Here is a 20,794-nt window from a genome sequence, read left to right on the forward strand (position 1 = left end):
GTTTGGGAATATGGGAGTGCAAGACTCCAACGGAGAGCCCAGGAGTTAATGTATATACAACCCTTATGCAGGCCATGGGCAAAGCAGCCATTGGTAGCTAGCTGGGGTACCCTACTGACCTGCCACCTCCTTTTGAAGGAGGTGCAGCTTTACATTCTTCTTGAAGATAACGGGAAATTTTATTGTTCTGATTTCCAGGATAAAGACACTCTAATGAGGGGGGGAAAGAGCCCAACGGCTTGAATCTATAGACTGTGCCGAAGTGATAGAAAGGCAAAGGTAGTATAATGTTTGAAATTTCAGATGTAAGAGATCATCAGAGTTTAATCAGAGGAGCAGATTGAAAGACCAATGGAAGAAGTTGTGCAGCAATCAGTAGTAGGCTACAGGGAACTGGTTCGGTGATATTGGGGAAAGGAGCTTATGATGGAAAGGATGCTGACTAGGGGGTGGGTAGCAAATTTTGTGACCTTCCCTCCAGCTGGAAAGAGTATCAAGTGAACCAAAGAAGAGGTTGTTGCAATAGTCGTGTTGCTGAGAACAACATATTTGATGGGGGCATGGATGCATAGAGGGCCAACTTCGATATGGTCTCAAGACTAGAGGCTGTTTTCATTGGGCACCTGCCCTACTCCGGTGAGTGCAGTAGCCAATTTGGGCTTCATCTCTGATAACAAATTAGATTGCTCATTCCAAATGACCAAGTTTGCTTCCACGTGTGCTCTGCATCTGTTTTGCATCTAAGACTTTTGAGGAACGTACTGCCTTATCTTCCAATGGAGGGGGATGTTAAGTGATTAAGGAAGAGGACAGATCTGGGCTGCACTGTTGTAATGTACTCTATTTTACTCTCCCAAAATATCAGCTGCACATTTGGCAGCAAGACTATTGCTGGGACTCGCCCTGTTGGACACTCAATTCTCAACCCGTTGGGGCACTCCGTTCTGCTGCTGCTGGCATACTGGTGCTCCCTAAAATCAATCAACGTCTATGTAGCTCCCAAAACATGGCATTTTTTCCCTCCGACGTTTGATTTTGGATCACTTGATGTTTAGGAAGTTACTGAAGAAATTCTCGTTCATTAGCTAACTCCCTGGCGCTTTTCTGTATTTTAGTTTTATTTGATGCTAAGAAGGCAACTTCGCTTACATGTACTTTTTTTCGTTTGTCACCATGTGGCATAATTAGTATCATTGCCAGGAAAGACCGCAATGGTAAGAGACACCTCTACAAGACTCAAGTAGAAAAGAGTGCCAATGGGACTTTGGGGGCAGTGTGGGGGACTGGCGGAGAGAGCACTCAGTCTCTCACTAACGAATGCAGACAGACATCACGCTGAAGAACAGGGCTTTGATGCAGTGAAAATAAACAGAGCGGCCATGAGCCACTCTGACAGAGGCAATCATTCATGTATATAGTCAGTCATGTTCTGGCCTGGAGTAAGTGTTGAAGAAGGACCTCTCAAATCAGTTCCGGTAAAGGATGATACAGTGGACATTTTAGAGTGACATGCCTGTTATTAGCACGTTGGCAATTGTGTATTTGCACACGCTTTAAAAGACAGTTTCAAATGTTGTGCATGTTCATAGCTGCCAAATGGCCCTTTGTCTCATACAACACTTTCAGCCAATCCAGGTATGTTATTCAACGGCACACTGTGTTTTGGAACTTGGAGTTTTATATTTCACATTGTAATGTCCAATCCAATGTCCAAAAATCAAAGCATACAATATGCTTTGACTGAAAAAACACGCCTGGTTAAAGGTGTTATACATGACTTGGAGCAAATTGCTAGCTTGATTAGACAACGTGAAAAAATTAAACGCAAGAAGGAATATAAATTCTTGTCAAAATATCTTGGGTACTCCCACACACATTTTGGCTCATCTGCTTACAATGTATTATTTACTTCATGTAATATACTTACTACATAAAAAAACTTAACAGAGAACATTGATACTCTTTAAAAATGCCCCTGTAAACGGTGACTCCACGTGACAGGTATGGCAGGCTTGCTTTGTTTTACAGTGGTAAAGTGAAAAGCACTATCAGTTTTGTATACATAGAGGATATGCCCTCAAGTCCACGTCAGATTGTCACATTTTTATGCAATACACATGAGAAAAGGTTTGTTGTTTTTGGGAGCCATGATAAAATTAATTTACGCAAGAGCTGCTCGGCATTAAACAAGCATTGGCATAGCCAATAAGTCTCGCTTTTGGGACCTTATTAGTATTTAGCCATGCAGCACATTAAACCTTTATCAGAAATAAACTGAGTTTGTGCATTCCTTCATACACTTGGCATTAGACTGTAATGGTCAGGACATTCCCTAGAGGGGGCCGCAATGAATATAGCATTTGGAAGAAACATGATCATGTTGCCATATAGTCAGCCCCCAGAGGGCATAACCACATGAAAAGAAAGGGGCAGAGAGCATTGCAGTGTAACCATATATTCAGTCCCTACAGGGCATAGTGCATTACACATTTTCAGGCCTGGCAGGCCTGCTAGAATATTATTATAAACAAGGCCCTTAGAACACAAACTACTCCCACCTGTAAAGCAAAAGCTCCAGCCATGAGAGAGCTTATAAATACTTTGAATGGTGGGAGAGGATGAGCTGGACAGAAAGTGTATGTTGTGCTGAACGTTTTGGTGATGGTCCCATTGTCCTAGGACCACCACAGGCTGAGTTATGGGCAAAAATGTGTTGTAAAAGGAATGCCCCGCAAAGCATTATGGGGCAAGTTCCCCCGAGAGCAGTGAATATTGTACTATCGGCTCTCAGCTGTGCCGGGGAGAGCCGCGTTGAGGGTTTCCCTTGTGTTTTTTCTATTTAAAAGGCCCCAGTTTGTATATTTTTCAACTGCTAAACATAGGAAAAATTTAGGATTGAGGCTGCAAATTTACATGTGCTCATGTAAAGTGCTCCAATCTTCCAGTCAAGTTTGTGCTATATAAATAAATGAAAAAGAATCACCCTCTAGCTTGCAGTCTTTGTCGGGTGCAGACACCACAAAGAAACAGCAAGATCCCAGAGGAAGAAACAATATACTGCCACGAGCACGAAGCGGAGTAGCAAAAGAAAAAAAGTAGTGCACCGACATTAAGGTATATGGCTGATTGTGCAATAATCCATGTACAGGGTCTGTCTCCAAGGGAAAAAAACTGCCTCAAGGCAGGACAAACCTAAAGCATTTACCTAACAAACCAAAGGAATTTTAAAAGGCAGGCCAAGGAACGAATGAAAGTGGTGGATCTGTGATAGGCCTGGTAAAAAGCCCAAGAAGTAGATTACAGCATATCGAGAGACAGCACATGTGTGCTGCCTAGGCTCGACCTAAGAAGTTTGAAGACTATTGTCATCACAGGACAAAAAGAGGAATGGGGAATTTCAAATAAATGAAGCCAGCTACCTGTTCCTGATCCAACGATGTCCCTCGCAGGAGACTCAGACATGGCGTCCGCCAGTCGTTCACGGAGGCCGTCTTCAGTGCTGTCAATGGAGGAGATGTGACGCAGTCCAAAACTCTCTGGCCAGCTGCCGCACACCTCCAGCAAGGTCACGCTGCGGTCGTAGCCACCTTCAAGCAACAGGAAAAATGAATTATTAGAAACAGAAACAATGGGAGGCAGCTACTTGCAAAATATTTTGGTATACTTCTGTATGAATTTCCAAAGGCAGGTTGTGACAGCAATTAAAGAGTTGTTCAGAGATTTTACATTTCTGTTAATTTGGGTGAACATAAGGTACTGAAGCTTTAAATATCATACATGCTTTGTGACCAGCAGAATAAATTAAGTGACTATAAAATAGAGCAATCCTGGATAACGATAACTACTAAGTAGGTCCATCTCAATGAACATGATTCTAAACATGCACTTTTCGGAGAAATGTTATTATTTAAAACATGTCCCATTTATGTCATAACTATAGCATATATGTTTTTTCCATGAAGTTTTAGTGTGCGAAATTAACAATAAACAAGCATTTGCAATGCAATGGGTCGCGCGTTTGCTCGAGTTACAGCTATTAGCATTGCAAATTCCTAACTGGACTTTTCTTTCCACACAAACTGAAAATAAAAAGTAAAGCAGTTGACATAAGCGAGCTGATTCAAAGTGCCACTGTGAGCGCGAAGAGAGAGACAAAAGGAAAAAGAAGTTCAATTGCAGTCAAAGTTATCGACAAAAGTGCAATTATCCATGTAACAGGGTCGATAGCCAAGGAGGTAACAAATCCGCCCTAAGGAGGGACAAACATAAAGCAGTTACCAATGAAAACAAAGGATTTTTGAAAGGCAAGACCCTGAACGAGTGATAGTGATGGGCAATCAGTGGGTGTGGTTAAAAGCCCAGATACATACCAACAAGTCGGAAAAGCAGCGCTTGCGTGCTGCTATGCTCGACCTAAAAATTATAGAGCACAGTTATACAATGATGCATTTAACATGTGGTACAGAGGGAAGGTCAGATGTTTATCAAAATGTACTATTTAAAGACATCACAACTTTCGGCAGGAATCGCATTCCAGCCACAAAGTTATTCTCATGTTCAGTTTTCCCAGGCTCCTTAATTTCCAGGCTGTAGCTTTGCACCTCTCCATTACATCTGTCCATACATCCTGCTCCGTTACCCCCTGCACTTTTATCCCACTTGAATCACTACTCCCTTGTGGTGGCATTTCAGCCTTCCAAACAAGAACACTCCACCAACTACCCTGGCTTCTTGCCCTTTCCCAACATTCTCTCTTGTATCACAAAGTAAATGCGTCATTTATTTAGTATTTGTCCACATAGTGCACTGCCTGTTTCACCCCTGATCAACAACACATGCAGCATACCGAAAATTAATGATTTACACACAAAAATAAATATAGTTGGTAGCTGCAAATTCTCCCAGTTGCTGCAGACACTATAAAAACCCAGCTAAAAGCCAAATCAAGAAAGAAGTTGAATATCACCATCATGATGCACACAATCCTGTCTGGCCATGCGCTACTGTGGAACCAATAAAATACTCTGTATCCCACTATGCAATCTCTGATCCGCTTCAAAACAGAGGCCATGCAAGGAGGGAACTATTGTAGGTTAAGAATTCTCAGTGGCATACCCAGCAGACTGCATATCCTCTCTCGCAACTTACGATCGAAACACACCTCACACAATTTCAAGACGAGATAATAAGGCATCACAAGAGAAGTAGCAAGGAATAAAAGTAGCAAATACAGTCACCCTATAGCAGTATTTTTCAAACTTTTTAATGCTGTGCCCCCCCAGTGGGGAAATTAAAATCATCGGGCCTCCCTCAGAATTTTTCACAATTATTCTATTAAGTTGCCAATGTTTGAATATGTCTAGATTTATTTAAACATTGTAGTTAATTTCTGTTAATTTTTTTTTTTTTAACGCCCAAAAAAAACAATTCTGCTTTATAATAAAAGTGGTTTTCTGCATAGTGCCTCTTTTGGCTAAAGCCTTGCGCCCACCCTGGGATCACTTGAGCCCCCCCCTCCCTTCCAGGGGGGCCCACCACTAGTTTGAAGACCCATGCCCTACAGGATCAGAGCCATCATTCAAAACAGGGCTCACTAAACAGAAAGAAGCTGAGAGCAGGTATACAATGTTAATTAGTGCCAGTGGTTGCAGGTGCAGGATACCATCACTTATATTTGGGACCAAGACATACTTTTCATCAAATGACTTTGACCCAGAGCAAGAGAAAGAATGGCAGAAATGGGAGACAGGCGAAGGAAGAAAAAATAGCAAAAGAATGACAAAGGGAAAAAGAAGGAATGAAAAGATACTCCCAAGTGTGTTGTGTTATGTGGATTTTTATAGCGGGCTAATCACCTGTTAGGGTATCCAGGTGCTTGAGCAGGCGGGTAGGCGCGAGGCTCTGCAGAGTTAGTCGAAGAGCCAAGTCTTCAGCTTCTAGTGCAATTCAAGAAGCAAAGAAGAATTCTCTGATTTGTTGTGGGAGGCTGTTCCAGGTTGTGGGTGCAATGTGAGAAAATGAGCGACCTCCTGTTCTACTTTTGTGAATGCTACGGCTGTGGGTGAGTCAGAGTGATGCTGAGCATAGATGCCTGGCAGGCTGGTGAATGTATATTCGGTTGTTCAGGTATGCTGGTCCAATGTTATGCAGTGCTTTATTTGTGTGCGTGAGGCGCTTGAATTGGCTGCGTTTGTGAATAGTGAGCCAGTGGAGCACTCTGATGTGTGGTGGGATCTGAGTGCGATGTAGGAGGTTGAGGATGCGTCTTGCAGTGGCGTTCTGGATGATCTGTTTATAGAGCCCAGCGTAGAGTGCTTTGCCATAATCAAGTCTGCTTGTGATGAGTGCTTCTGTGATGGTACTTATGGTGTTCTGGGACAGCCATCTGAAGATCTTTCCTAGAATGTGAGATAAAGAGGGGGGAAGTGTAGAGTGCTGGAAGAAAGCATCATGAGGTGGAATCAAGCCTAGGCTGCCTTGGTGGTCAGCAAGCTTGACATAGTGCAGTGCTGGCAGCAGACTCCTAACAAAATGTTTGGGCCTATGCATTGTAATTCTTTTAACTAATTGAGCTCTGAGGTTTTCAATTTAGGCAAATAAATACAACTACAAAAGTAGAAAAGGTTTCTGGAAGACTGCTTCCTAATGCTTTTAATATTTCAATAGTTCACAATGCGTCTCCTGCAATGAGTAGCAGCTCCAGTAGGGTAAAATGAAAACAGTTTATGGATGGCGCAGGGAAGACTGGTGAAATGAAGCACTGCACAAAACTAGGAAGGGCAGACACTCTAACCTAAGGCATTTGTAAACAATACACTTTCAATAATTGCCTATCACACTCAACTTTTATTTCCATGGGGAAGTAAAGGTGAATTTTTGAAGAAATACTATCATGTTATTCCAAAGCTATAGTTCAGTGTAATTTCTGTCTTGCGACCTACACCATCACTGATACTAAAGGTACTCGGTTTTACTTTGGAGGTTCTGAGGTCTGACCTACAACTCTCCTGGCTTGCAGAATTTTTATTGTATACTTGCCAAAATGCCATTGGTGGGATAGAAAGTCCACCTGCATGATATACCTATATGTTCCCTTGCCCCATACGCACAACTGTATGTTTATCTGGTACCCTGTTTTTTATTTTGGCCCTAGCATTACACTAATCTGGCATGTGGGCAGGTACATAGGCCTACCCCTAATTATGTGAGGTTCTGAACCTTACCAGTAATCTGGAAGGGCCCACCAAGAATATCCACACTGTCAACAGAGGACGAATCTCCCTGTCCTGGGTATAACGCATATAACACTGGTAGCAACATACTGTTTTAACCTCAAAAAGCCCACATTTCCACAGCAGTCCCTGGCACTGAATGGAACTGCTTTGTGGATGTGAAAGTGTTAGTTGTGAAAGAGCGGAATTCCATCACTCACAGTGAAGTTAGCCAATGGCTGAAGGGGCCCACCCCATTGTCCTTTGCTGTAGTAGGCATATGAAAAATGTTAATGACACATTAGACAAATGGATGAAGAGGCTGGCCAGAGAGTATATACATTTATCTGTATTAAAATTAAAAAGGCCTGGCTAACACTAGACCTAAAAATATGACCAGGCACACTGCCCAGGTGATCCTTGTCCCTCCAAACACATGAAGAAACTGCAGCAAGTAAAGAGCATCCACAATGGTGGACTCTATAAATGAGTCTTTTCATTCACTGGGGTTCCCAAAGAGCCAGTAAAAAAGCCTGGATGAATCAGTTAAATATGAAACAATCCTTTCATCCAAATTAACCATTATTTTACTGACATATAACCCACAATCTCTTCGGGATAACGGCAGTTCGGAAAGCAGCCACTCTTCAATTACAATCCCACTATGAAGTTAGCATGTGCACAGGAGAGTGACAAGGTGTCTTTGAGATAAATAAAGGAACAAAGACACCCCTACTGGATGGAAAAGGTAGCACAGGGTTCCTGTTTATTGTCACTACCATTCTATATATACACATCAAACCACCACAATCTTCTATTCTCGCTAAGCATGCTTTCGACAGTCATGCAGATGATACCCAACTGGTGTGTAAACTTTCAAATTACCGTATGAGGGCTATGCATAAACTAGAAAAACCCTTTGGATAGATTCCAGCTTGAATAGATGAGTCCAAAAAGGAATCACTGCTGATTCACTGTGATGCACTTTAAAAAAAAAAAAAGGTCAAGGGAAGACATCCCTTACTTAAAGTTGTGCACTTTCATCCTAAAGATATTGTGAAGACACCAGGATTCCAGAAAGTCTTTGGATGGCCAGGGTGACTAATCAAGGCATTGACTATCACCTTAAGTTTCTTAGGAGGATTTGCCCCTTAACACAATAAGACTATTACTGCAAAAGCAACAAGGGAGGACAAGGTAGCTTAAAAGGATTAACGTAATTCTCATTTGATTAATACTTCAACAATTAACATGAGGACGTTCCAGTTGATGCAACACTCTGCAGCCAGCACTGTTAATACCCCGTGGAAAAATCATGCTGCCCCATACTGAGGAACTTGCATTGGTTACTTGTTCATGATAAAAAGTAAGGCACTGACTTACGTCATACATCCTTCTATGGTCCTGTTCAAAAGCATGTGATAATTGTCTGCATATTAAAAGGTCTGAAAGAACCTTAAGAAGTACAGAAAAGTATAAATCATATATAGATCCAAAAGAGCATTAGAGTAATGCCAAAAGGGGTGTTTAAACTTACAATCGACTGAATTCTACCCTCCTCACTCTATGACGCTGTGAACTCCTGCTCATCCTTTCAATAGCATGCTGGGTGTTCAGCACTGGAGGTCAACCCTTCCCCAAGCAAGCAAGTAATCTCTCATTTTAATCCCTAACCAGCCAGGAGCCTGTAAACAACCCCTTCAGTTTAGGAGTGTTCTAAAAACTCGCTGATTTTAGAATTAGGTCCCTGTGTCCCATGGCTTAATCACTTGGTTGCCCATGGGTACTTAGTGCTATAAAATGGCACAACTGCTTTTGTGCATCTATAATGTACAAGCCTACCTAGTGGGGCATTGAAGCCTGGCCATCTAAATCTAGTCATAGTAATCCAGATGGATACTGCTTAATGCTCATCATTTATATCAGACCCATTGAGAAAACAGAATAACTTATTTTGTGTACATTACTTCCAATACTTTATTATGAACTTTACAATGTGTTATTATCTTAACAATGTCTTTTACATACTAGTTCAAGGTACACATTAACTTTAGCATTGCTGCTAGGTTTTATGAATCTCAGAGGCCACTTGGTTATTGTACAACTGCACATTTTCTTGTGCTATGTATAAGCATATCCTCTCTCTCTGAGGATTGGAAGCATGAAGCGTGTTGTGTAATTGCACAGTTTCTTGTACCGTGAGCTAAGCATATCTTCTCTCTCTGAGGATTGGCAGCATGAAGCGTGTTGTGCAATTGCACAGTTTCTTGTACCGTGAGCTAAGCATATCCTCTCTCTCTGAGGATTGGCAGCATGAAGCGTGTTGTGTAATTGCACAGTTTCTTTTACTATGAGCTAAGCATATACTCTCTCTGAGGATTGGAAGCATGAAGCACGTTGTACAATTGCACAATTTCTTGTGCTATGTATAAGCATATCCTCTCTCTCTGAGGATTGGCGGCATGAAGCGTGTTGTGCAATTGCACAGTTTCTTCTACCATGAGCTAAGCATATCCTCTCTCTCTGAGGATTGGAAGCATGAAGCGTGTTGTGCAATTGCACAGTTTCTTCTACCATGAGCTAAGCATATCCTCTCTCTCTGAGGATTGGAAGCATGAAGTGTGTTGTGCAATTGCACAGTTTCTTGTACCATGAGCTAAGCATATCCTCTCTCTCTGAGGATTGGCTGCATAAAGCGTGAAGTTTAGAAAGTAGAGGAATCAGCATTTGTGTATGTGCTGCTATCTATTTTGCAAAGACTTCTTGCTTTCTTTCACTTGCAAGAAAACCCTGCCCCCTGGACATTATTTAGTTTTGCTGAAGTAAGTTTCTATTACGTGTGTATGTTTCCATTGACTTGTATTGAGAGAAAAATGTTTGATTTTAGCATTACATGCTTTAACTGGATTTTGTCATAATTGTTTTGCTAGCTTATTGCCATAGGTTAGACTTCAGGCTTCCCCGAAAGTGTGGTTTATTTTACACCAACATGCAAACAGTACACACCATACAAACAGTGTAGCGGTAGCCAATTACTCACAGCTATGCGATTTTTGTCATGTGCTTTGGATCAGCAGACAGACTGTAAACACACTATCTGTATCTTGTGCTTTGTGTCAGTGAGCGCTATTGGCATCATGTGCCTAGCACAGACACAGTGGAGCACTAACACTGCTCTTTAGAGCAGGCAGATACACATCCAGACAATCATGTATGGCAGCTTCTCATGAGTTCCTGTTATGAGAGGTGTAACCTTTCACCAACAGCTGCTAGTGAGTTCCCTTCTTATACCCATACACTTAGGCTAAAAAATGCTTGTTCTAGGAATACCTAGATGCCATTCACAGGAGAGGCCCGCATTGTGTGAAAGTGACCATCTTTACTTCACTTTATGGGCAGTACATTAGTACTCAAAGTGGATCCAAGAAAGGCAGAGGAAACCCAAAGTATGCGCCAAAGATTCGCAGGGTGAGCAGTCAGAGTGGCAGGGGCACAGCACTAGAGCCAGAGGCAGGAGGCAGCACGGGGTGGAGGAAGGACCAGGCGAGGTAAGGAATGAGGCGGTGATGGATCAGGGGAAGACCTGGAGAGGTGAGGAGGGACTATGGAGGAGAGAACAGAAGGAACAGCGAGAGAGCAGGAGAACACAGGTGAGGGCCGGAGGCATAAGAGGGGATTGGAAGTGGCAGAGAGGAGGCAGCAGTGGAAAGGAGGGGCAGGAGCGACGAGGAGGGGGCAGAGCGACGAGGAGGGGGCAGGAGCGACGAGGAGGGGGCAGGAGCGACAAGGGGGAGCAGAGGACAGAGTAGAGATCAGGAGGTGTCATTAGAGGGAGGCCAGGAGGGGGCAGGAGCGAAAAGGGGGGCACATGGATTGAAGGAAGGGTCTGGGGGCTCACAAAAAGGGAGAGGGGGCAGCGGGAGAGCAGAGGTAAGGAAGGGCTTGGAGTGGGAGAGCAGAAGAAGCAGTGAGGGAACAGGGACGGAAAGGGGGATCCGAAGAGGCGAGAGAGCTCAGGGAAAAGTATGGAGGGATCGGGGCGGTGAGGGGAGAAACAGGGGGGGCAGAAAGAAAAGCAGGAGTGGTGACGAGGCGCTGGGAAAAGTAAGTAGCTGCTATGAGAAGAAACGGGAAGACAAAGGAAACAGCGAGTGGGCAGAGGCGGGAGGAAGAAAGTGTATTTTCTGCGAGTATCTGCAGGGGGCTTCGCGGCGCCTAGAGGAAACGATCCCGGTAATGTATTTTTCTCGGTCCTCGGGTCTGACAGGACGGAGTCAAACCGCAGCACACATTTCACCCCCCTGTGGTAGGTAGACCTCGGCTGGCGGCGCTGACTGCAAAACGCATTACCAGGCGCGCACTCTGCCCGCGCGCAGGGAGTGGAAGATAAAGCTGAGGTTTTGCCGCGCCCTCTAATTTCTCTGACGAGGATGGCGCCCGCGCGCGCAGCGACTCCCTCGGACCGGCACTTAGCACCTCACACGACGCTGCTGGCGGGAATGTTTGGCAGCGCCGAGGCCCTGATTGCAGAGGTGCTGCCACACTCCGCTCGGCTCCCCCGCTTTCATGCGGGGATCTCTGGAGCCAGGGGTGGGAGACGCTTCACACGTGTGTCTTCTGAAAGAAAGCTCTGGGGGTTGTGCTGTGAGAGCCGCGCTTGTAGCTGTTTTTTAATTACCTGAACTGGAAGTTCAGAACATCTTGGGGCTCGATGTACAAAAAAGTGTTGTTAAGACATGCAATATTAATTGCAAAACTGCATGGCTTTGCAGCCACAAAAACATGACTTGCAATTAACTAAAGTTACACAAAGAAAGGCAAATATATTGTGATTCTTCGTGAATCGGTGAGAAGGGGTGTCAAATTGACGTTCCCCTTTGCGAATAATTCACAGTGAGATGATTCACTGGAGTTATAGCACACTGACTGGAAACCTAGGCCTCAAATAGAGTGGCATCCATTGGCAAAGTGAAAGCTTTCTATTGGGGCACTTTCTACTTTGTGTATGTGTCTGGTGCAACACATATTGTTAAGAGACTGCAATGTTAGCGTTTTGCAGGTGTCAACGCAGGGATGGAAGTATGCTGCCTTTAGCAAACCGTCTCCCCTACATTTGCATCCATTCAGTAAGATTCAAAAAGTGAAGCCTGCCTCATTAAAATGCACGTGACAGAATTTATGAGAACCCTAATGAATGGCAGTTTTTTGCTTTGTGGTAGCTTAGTACACCCTTCGCAGCACAAACATATTCTAGAGTCACACATCAGTCACTGTGCAAAAACACAAGAGTATAATGAGACCTGAAAGTTGTACCTCCGGCCCTTGGAGCTCTAAACTGGCTTGTCTTGTCCTAATTTCAAAAGCACTTAAGACCAGTGTTACAAAAACTTTAAATCTAAAGCAGTAAATATACACCCTTTTTCCCCAAAAAAATTCCATTAGTAGGCTTGGGTAGCTGCACTAGTCACAGATTTTCAGGCAGACGCAAAGGCATATGGAAAACAGTGAAACTTCTTCACCTAGACTCCCTGATGGGGGGTTTCCCTCCTCATTCCCACTGTGAATTTAGTTTTTCTCCTGCCACTGTGACAATGAGTAAATCCCAGAGCGCACCCTGGGTGGGAATATGGCTTTGCAAAACATTGTGAATACTGACAGATTTTTGTACTTACACCATTTTTAGGTTAAGCGCGCAAGCGATTTGACCTGTTTTAAGTATTGTGGACTTTTAACCATTAACCACGCCCATCTCACGCCCATCACTTTCATTCTCTAGTGGGCTTGTCTTCCAAAAACTCACTTGATGCCACTGGTAAATGCTTTATGTTTGTCCCGCCTTGAGGCAGTTTGGTTACCGCCTAGGACACCGACCCTGTTACAGAAATAATTGCATGATTGCCAATATACTTCAGCGTGGACAAACAACTTTTTTCTTTTGAAGGCGCTTTGTAGCTGCCATGGCACACACAGCACTCAGAGCACAAACTCGATCGGCGATATCATTTTTACATTATATGCATTCTGATCTGCTTAGTACACATTCTTTGCAGTGGGCATATTAACCCTGTGCACTACCTTATGATGACTCTAAGCTTCCCCTAGATAAAAGTACATTCTCTTGGCTGCCATGATGCTCACAGCACTCTGAGCGCAAACTCGATTGGCTGTATAATTTTTACATTATATGCACTCTGATCTGCTTAGTACACGTTCTTTGCAGCAGGCATATTAACCCTTTGGGCTATCTTATGATGACTCCAAACCTCCACTAGACAAAAGTACGTTCTCCCTCCAGAAAGAACATAAATCAGCAGTTATTTTGACATTTTTACATTATATGCACTTTGTGATTTGCCTAGCAGATATTCTTTGCAGCAGACACATTAACCCCCTGCGCTACCTTATAATGATTCCAAACTTCTCTCTCCAACAAGAACATTAATCACCATTTTGACATTTTTACATTATATGCACTTTGATCTGCTTAGTACACATTCTCTGCAGCACATATATTCATTCTAGGACTTGCAGTTTTATTTTTTTAACGTGATACAAGCTGGAAACCAGCCATTGGAGTACTATTTGTAAAGTTGTCCAGCTACCTAGTTTGATGCGTGATTCGCTCATTTAGTTTATGTTTCAGCTTTGCATTCTGGGACTTGTAGTTTTATTTTTATAATGTGATACAAGCTGCAAATACAAAGCAGAAACCTGACTATATGAACTACACACATTTGAGTCTGTGAACCTTTAGCTGTGTGTGCATGTATTCATAAAACTAACCTTGAGGGGAGCCTACAGTTTATTATGCTGTATAATGGTCAATATTTTATAATTAATATTTCAGTTCAAGACTGAATGAGGATCATTAATGTGAGGTGGCTCTCCTCAAGCATGTGAGAAATCATGGACGTTTTGTTTGACACTCCAGACTGCGGCAAAGGGACAGTTATCCAGTAAGCATGCATTCTTGGAGTACAATTATTTATTCATTGCCCCGCGGGCAACGTCGCTTGTACCAACTGCCACATAAATATGTTTTGCACCCAGGCATAGTTTGTGTTTTAAGGGCCTTGCTTAAAAAATATTCCAGTAGGCCTACTAGTCCTTTAGTTATATGCAGGGCCACTGGAATTATGTGGTAGAAAGGACCAAAATATGTGGCAGGATTGACCAATTAATGTGGCAAAAAAGTCCAGTTATGAATTTCCAATGCCAATAGCTTGAGCACAAGTAAATGCGAGACCTATTGCATTGCAGATGTTTGTTTGAAAGGCATATGTGCCCTGGAACACCCACACCCCATTGCGGGAGCAGATTTAATTACACTTATTATCACACCACCTTGGTGTGATATTACGTACCAGTAAACAGATTTACGAGTGTAAATTCATGTTGTCTGAACTGCAAACATGAATGTGCAGTCCCAAATGATGCCATTTGTGGACCTGGTATTGCATTGTATGATTTATATAGTGCTTCATAAGCAGGGTCAGAGTGGTCTGTAAGTATAGGCACTGAAACTAGAGGTGCTGGGAGTGCTGGACCCCCAAAATAACTATACTTAAGTTCAGAAGATGAATGAGCAATAAAGATGTTTTTAAATTCCGTATTTATTTTGTAACATTTACTGTGCATTCAAAAACAGAGGTCAAACGTGTCTTCTGACAACTTTGCATTCGGACAAATTGCTAATTTATCGTTTAACATGGAGAGTGGGATTTTATTTACATTCTGTGACTTTAAAATGAGAACATTTTGTAAAGTGAAATGTATGGCAATCTTGAGGAGTTTGAATGGAAAGATCGCAGCCAATTTTTAAATTTTAATACCCATCAATGGACCGTACAAATATTTCAAAACATATTCGCAATTAAGGAAGCACAAATGAAATTTTATTTTGTAATCCTGAAGTGTGAGGGAAAATATTTTTAACAGGATCAAAACAAATCAAGAACTTTACTTGGTGATGTGCAAAGGAAAGTTATTCTCTGAAACCCAATTTTCATAAATATTTGTATGTGTGCTAGTAAAACCATGTGTCTGTGCATGTGTGGAGATCATTTGAATGGAAAATGTGCCACCTGTAAGTGACAGTGTCCTACCACACAATGCTTTATTAATATATTTGCAATAGTGTGTTCCAAAAGGCACCACTGGCTAAATACCACACCCTTACCACTACCGTGCTGAATGGGTGTGGTTCATTTGGTACACATGTTCTTTGTGACACTCGGATTGTTCACTATCCCCATGACTTCAGTTACGTAACATTGATGGCAGCACCCCTACTCAGAAATGTATTTTAGAACTACTGCCCATAGGGCAATCTGTCAGTGCCAGATGGGCGGAAAGACAAATCAGTTGGTGGGCTGTTTTTTGCCTGTGGCCCTTTTTTATGGTCTGGTGTGCTGCTTTTTAATCTTGATCTCCCCGATATTATCAGAAACATTGCCTGCAGCAAGCTGAAATGCAAGAAGTCTCCCATAATTTGTAGAACACTTACACAGTATGTCTTTACAAGTTTAAATCTACCCTGTTTGCAAATGTGGAGCACTTTTTTAGTCATCTGATTCACTAATGGTGCCACTTTAATTTTGGTGCCCTGGACTATTTTCTGTCCCAGTCCATCGCAAGGCTGCAGACTGCTCCAATTACACTTAGGGGAGCAAAGGGCTTTGTGAATTGGGCCCCAAGTTAGATTTGTATTTAAAGGATAACTGAAAGAGATCAATCTGCGTTGTCATACCAGTTCACTCAAAAGGAGTATTGGAGTATTCAATTTCCACAAAACCCTAAAGCAGCCAAAGTAAAAAAAATCTAGGCAAGTTTTGTCTTATTTTGCTCCCGCTCTTTGGAATGCCTTGCTAGAAGACATTAGCCACTTGCCATCTTTCCTGACCACCTGCACGCTTTACTGATGCTTATTCAATTTTTTTCAATGAGCAGCTGTAGTATGAGTACATTCACCTGGCTTCTCCAGACTGCATGTTCCTTCTTTCTTCTGTTACTGTCTCTCTACTGGGTAGTAGAGCACTTTGAACTCTCTTAGTTATAGCATGCACGAAAATACTTCAATTAGCATACAACATTATTACACAAACCAACTCAGCTGTGGAGTTAATTTTTTTTAATTTGTGAAACAATTCTGTTGGTGTTTACAGGACTTGCTGAATAAAACCACGTTCCAATGTGTAGTGTTTGTCATGCCATGTCCAGCATGACCGCTAGGTCATGCCGCAATAATAGTCTACATAGTTCTCAGAACCCAGCTATCCCTTTAATCTTTTGTTATCTTTAATCACTTTATTCTTTGACACTTTGAAGCCTCCACTACCTACCGGCTAGATTGGCGCTAATCAAATACCATATACATGCATGCAATATCAGTAGTTATGATTATGTAATACAATTTTTTGGTGGGTATGTCATTTTAAAAAGACCAGCAATTGCTATATTTCCCCATTAAAGGGAGAACTTGTTGCAATATTATTTCCTTTCCAATTAGGCCATTTGGATGTCCCCATTATGTTAAAACTATTTTAGTTTGTAAATTATGTTGGTGTGTGCGGTTTCTATATACTAAAGAGCTGAATACCTGTAAAAAGCTTTGTAAAGAATAATGAAAGTCTGCCAATTGCACGCTTGCAATTTAGCAGTTTACATAATTAATATTTTTACACACATGTACTAAAAACTATTTGTTCTAGATTCAGCCAAATAAATAATTCTGCCTTTTGCGACAAGTGACACCTTTCATGAGATTGGCAAAAGGATTCCAAAGATCGCACAGAGCTTTAAGGTTTGAGATCACACAAGTCCCTTCCTAGTGTATTAAGCAGTCACACCCACAAAAAAATGCCCTCACGACAAGGGATTTGTATATATCCATCCAAACATTTACAACTGTTCTGCACTTAACCTTGACAAATCAAGAACTGCTGAAGCAACTCAACGGTCGGAGGAGCTGCCCTGATCCAAAGAGGGCCCATGTATGAGAAGGTCCTGGTGCATATTGAACTGACATTCCTCGGCTCTTGAAGAGCTGCTGCCCTTCGAAGGACCATGATCCTTCACTAGAAGGGTCAACCTAGCGTTGAAGGCTCTGTAGTGCCAGGAATCCGATCTGTACACAGGGCAAGAGATCAGTCGAAAATTGTGGTCTTGTCCTGCTGACATTCAGGAGCCACCAGTGCAACCCATATGAATCCAGGAAGGCAGGCCCCTCTTCATTGGTGCCTCTTCACCGTTGCCTGGGTGAACCAGCTGCCCTAGTGTTCACCGCCAGTTATCACCCACTACTTTGGTCGTTATCAGTGAATGGGCCGCCTGCCGCAGGGTTCGGTCTCTCGCCCTTTCTATTAGCGCCTGTCATTGGCAGAAAGTGTGCGCTGAGGTTGCACAGTCTTGGCCTACAAGTGTAGATAGTTTTTGACGGCTGATCAAAGCAGAAAGCCAAAGGCTGATAAGAAGGACGCGTTTCATGTACTTTCAACTTTGAGAAGCCTTGGCATTTGCATTTTTTTCTCCCACTGACTAGTATAAAGGACATCCAACAAATTCTTTCTATTTAGTTACTTAGTAGGTGAATAAATGGTATGTGCTTAAAACAACAAGCCATAGCTGTAACTTGGTTCCAAAAGGGAATGACTGAAAGCGAGCGTTTAATGAACACTAGCTCTATCATAAAGTGGAACATATGATCACGGATTGTGGATTTAATCTGTGCAGTCGGCAGCACATGCATTCGGTTTTGATTAATAAGGAAGCTGATAGAAATTGGGAGCACTGTGCTTCATATATGCCTTCGCAAATATATTTTGGCACTCCTTTGTCACAGTGAGAGTGATTCAACAAAGGCTGCTGTAGAAGGTGGGGATGAGATATGACATGAGGTATGTGCTTGGATGGGGAACTACGACACCAAAAAAGTGATCACAACAGCACCCACTCCCACACTTGCCATATTGTGGGATATTGGGCTAACTAACCCTCACTTCACTTATCTATCCACCATGAGTTACTTAAAATCAGAGCATCCCACAGGAGAGTAGTCATCAATAGTGCAGCGGTGCGGGCCTCAGGGCTTAGAGAGATCTACTGCACCCCAATTAAGTCCAACTACTACTGCCCGACAAGGACAGCCCCTTGCAAACGCACTGATGCTCCCACTGTTAGGCACTGGAATAACACGCCATTTACACCACAGAATTAACATCTTGTGGCTTTGAATCTTAAAACCTTGAATGGCATTATACTGCAATATTTATAGAGCTCTTTCCTAGAGGCTTCAAAGTGCTTTCTGTCTGGCTGAGTAAGCGTCTACTCGGTTTGGTGTACATGGCTGGTACAGTGCATGATCCGTAGCATGGTCTATGTGGAAAGCATTTTAGATCTGTGCGCGAGGCCGGGACGTTTGATCCATCATGCAGCGGTGAATTTGTATCAGCACTTATGGCACTGAATTGCAACATTTATAAAGCGCTTACTGCTTCTTAAAGCTATAAGCGCAAAGATGTAGGACAGAGTCAGCCTTGCATATATGTGTCATATTCACCTTAATGATACGTACCATCATTATTTCTTATGCTAACATAGTGAGAAATTAGCTATACTATAGTTCATATCTGCAAGAGAAGCGCACAGCAAGTGTGAGGATCTGGACTGTGTCCATTTTAAACCTTCCATCTCTGTCCATTTGAACATGGCATCAACACGCTGTGACTTGCTTCAATACATCGCATGGCATAGAGTGACTCGCATCACCGTATTGTATCCTGCAACTGCACCCTGTAACTTACATCTACACAATCCAACTCGCGGAAGCATACTGTAGTTTGCACCGGCTCACTGTCACCTGCAACCACGTTTTGTAACCTGAGTCAGCACACTATACTTTTAATTTTTACATTTTAACTTTTAGCAGAATACTGAAACTTGGATAAATAAGTTGTAACTTAAATCAGCACACTGTAATTGTAACTTTATCCATCATGTTCAAGCCTGTGTTAGCATACTGTAATTTCCAGCAACACAGTGGAACAAGTGCCACGTTGTAAAATGCACCCCAGCATGTTGTAACTTAAATCAGCACACTGTAACTTGCATCAGCATGTTGCAGCTTCTACTGTCGTATTACAACCAGTCTGAGCACATCGTGGCTTCCATGGGCCCACTGTAACATGAAACATCGCACAGTTGTTTTCATCCGCACAATGTAACTTGCAGCGGCTCACACCAAACCTGTCAATGAAATCTAGGCCTACACACACCCATTGAATTCCAAGCCCCAATTATCAGTCCCAAACTGAGGCCCAGACGTCTGACACAGTGACTACTAAAGGGTATCAGCGCCTGCTCAATGTACAGGAATCAGTTCTCCCTAAAACCTAAGCATACGGCAATGCTTTTTATTCACTATTTTTGTGCTACTATCATTTAATGTCATGAGGTGTTGCTCGGAAGTACTCTACTAACTTTCAAAGGTCTAATCTGGGTTGACTTTGTTTAGCCAAGAGTCCTCCTGCATTCAATCCATCTGAGGGACGTCAGGATATACTGTGACTGTACCTTGAGGCACAGCTTTCGGGTGTTCAACCAGCTTCAGGGAGAACATACACTCAAGTGACAAGCGAGAAAGAACTGGACCTGTGACAGGCAGAAGGTCAATTTCAATGGACCACACGTCACCTACTCATGCGGCACTATACAATGGTACTACACATACATGGCGGATCACTGGAATTAACCTCAGTGTTAAAATAGAAAGGTACATTTACTTTTAAATCTCAAGCATTTACAGGTCATTCCTACGTCCATGAAAGACTTTGCCAGTCTCCTTTGGTGGTGCATCTCCTGTCCATCCTATGGACTTTACCGTGACACAGACTATGACCATTATCTCGACTTGCTGCTACTTACCACTGACTATCACCAAAGCTCCTAGGCCTGGAGTTAGAATTGTATTCAGCGTACTGGTAGGTCGAGGTAAAAGTCAAGTCGATGTTGGGAATCAGTCACGGTAAAGGGGTCGAAGTGGTGACCAACAACCGCTGTAGTAGGCAGGCTGGGGCAATGATCCTGCAAGTATCGACTTCTGGACCAAAAATGAATGAGTGCACTTGTACAGCAGGTATACAAACATTTCTACAGTACGGCCCTCGCTTTTAAGGATAGCAATAGATGCAAAGAGAGTAATGTAAAAGAGCTGGAATCAAATGCAAATATGTTTCAAACTTTGCTTAAACACTGGCAAAGGCAAAGGGAACATTTAAAATCATCACAATTTGAACATTAAATCCAACAAGGGTCAAAGTGTTTTTTTATTTTTATTCATAACGTATTCAAAATATATAAAATAATCATGACGTGTTACAATAATTAATAAGTCTGTGTTGTTTTCTAATTTACACCAGAAGAAATAGTAGGATGGGCAATAGAGTAACTATCCGTAACTATCACTATACCACGGTATCACCTTCGTCTGTGTCTTTTATTGTTAAGTATAAAGATTTATTTCAATGTAAGAGTTTCTGCCTATCTAAGAGAATAAAAACACAAATTCCCTAGCGATGTAATGCATT

At 42.5% G+C, this 20,794-nt stretch overlaps 1 protein-coding gene across 2 annotated transcripts in view; it reads right to left on the minus strand.

The window, feature by feature from the left end:
• BCAS3 (BCAS3 microtubule associated cell migration factor) overlaps positions 1-20,794 on the minus strand; it is a 2,570,631-nt gene that overhangs the window by 115,243 nt on the left and 2,434,594 nt on the right. For both annotated transcript variants that reach the window (XM_069226456.1, XM_069226455.1), the window contains one exon: positions 3,420-3,587. In XM_069226456.1, the coding sequence (XP_069082557.1) occupies positions 3,420-3,587 (168 nt within the window). The remainder of the gene's footprint in view (positions 1-3,419; positions 3,588-20,794) is intronic.

The sequence above is a fragment of the Pleurodeles waltl genome, chromosome 3_1, assembly GCF_031143425.1.
Source record: "Pleurodeles waltl isolate 20211129_DDA chromosome 3_1, aPleWal1.hap1.20221129, whole genome shotgun sequence".
NCBI classification, from domain to species: Eukaryota; Metazoa; Chordata; class Amphibia; order Caudata; family Salamandridae; genus Pleurodeles; species Pleurodeles waltl.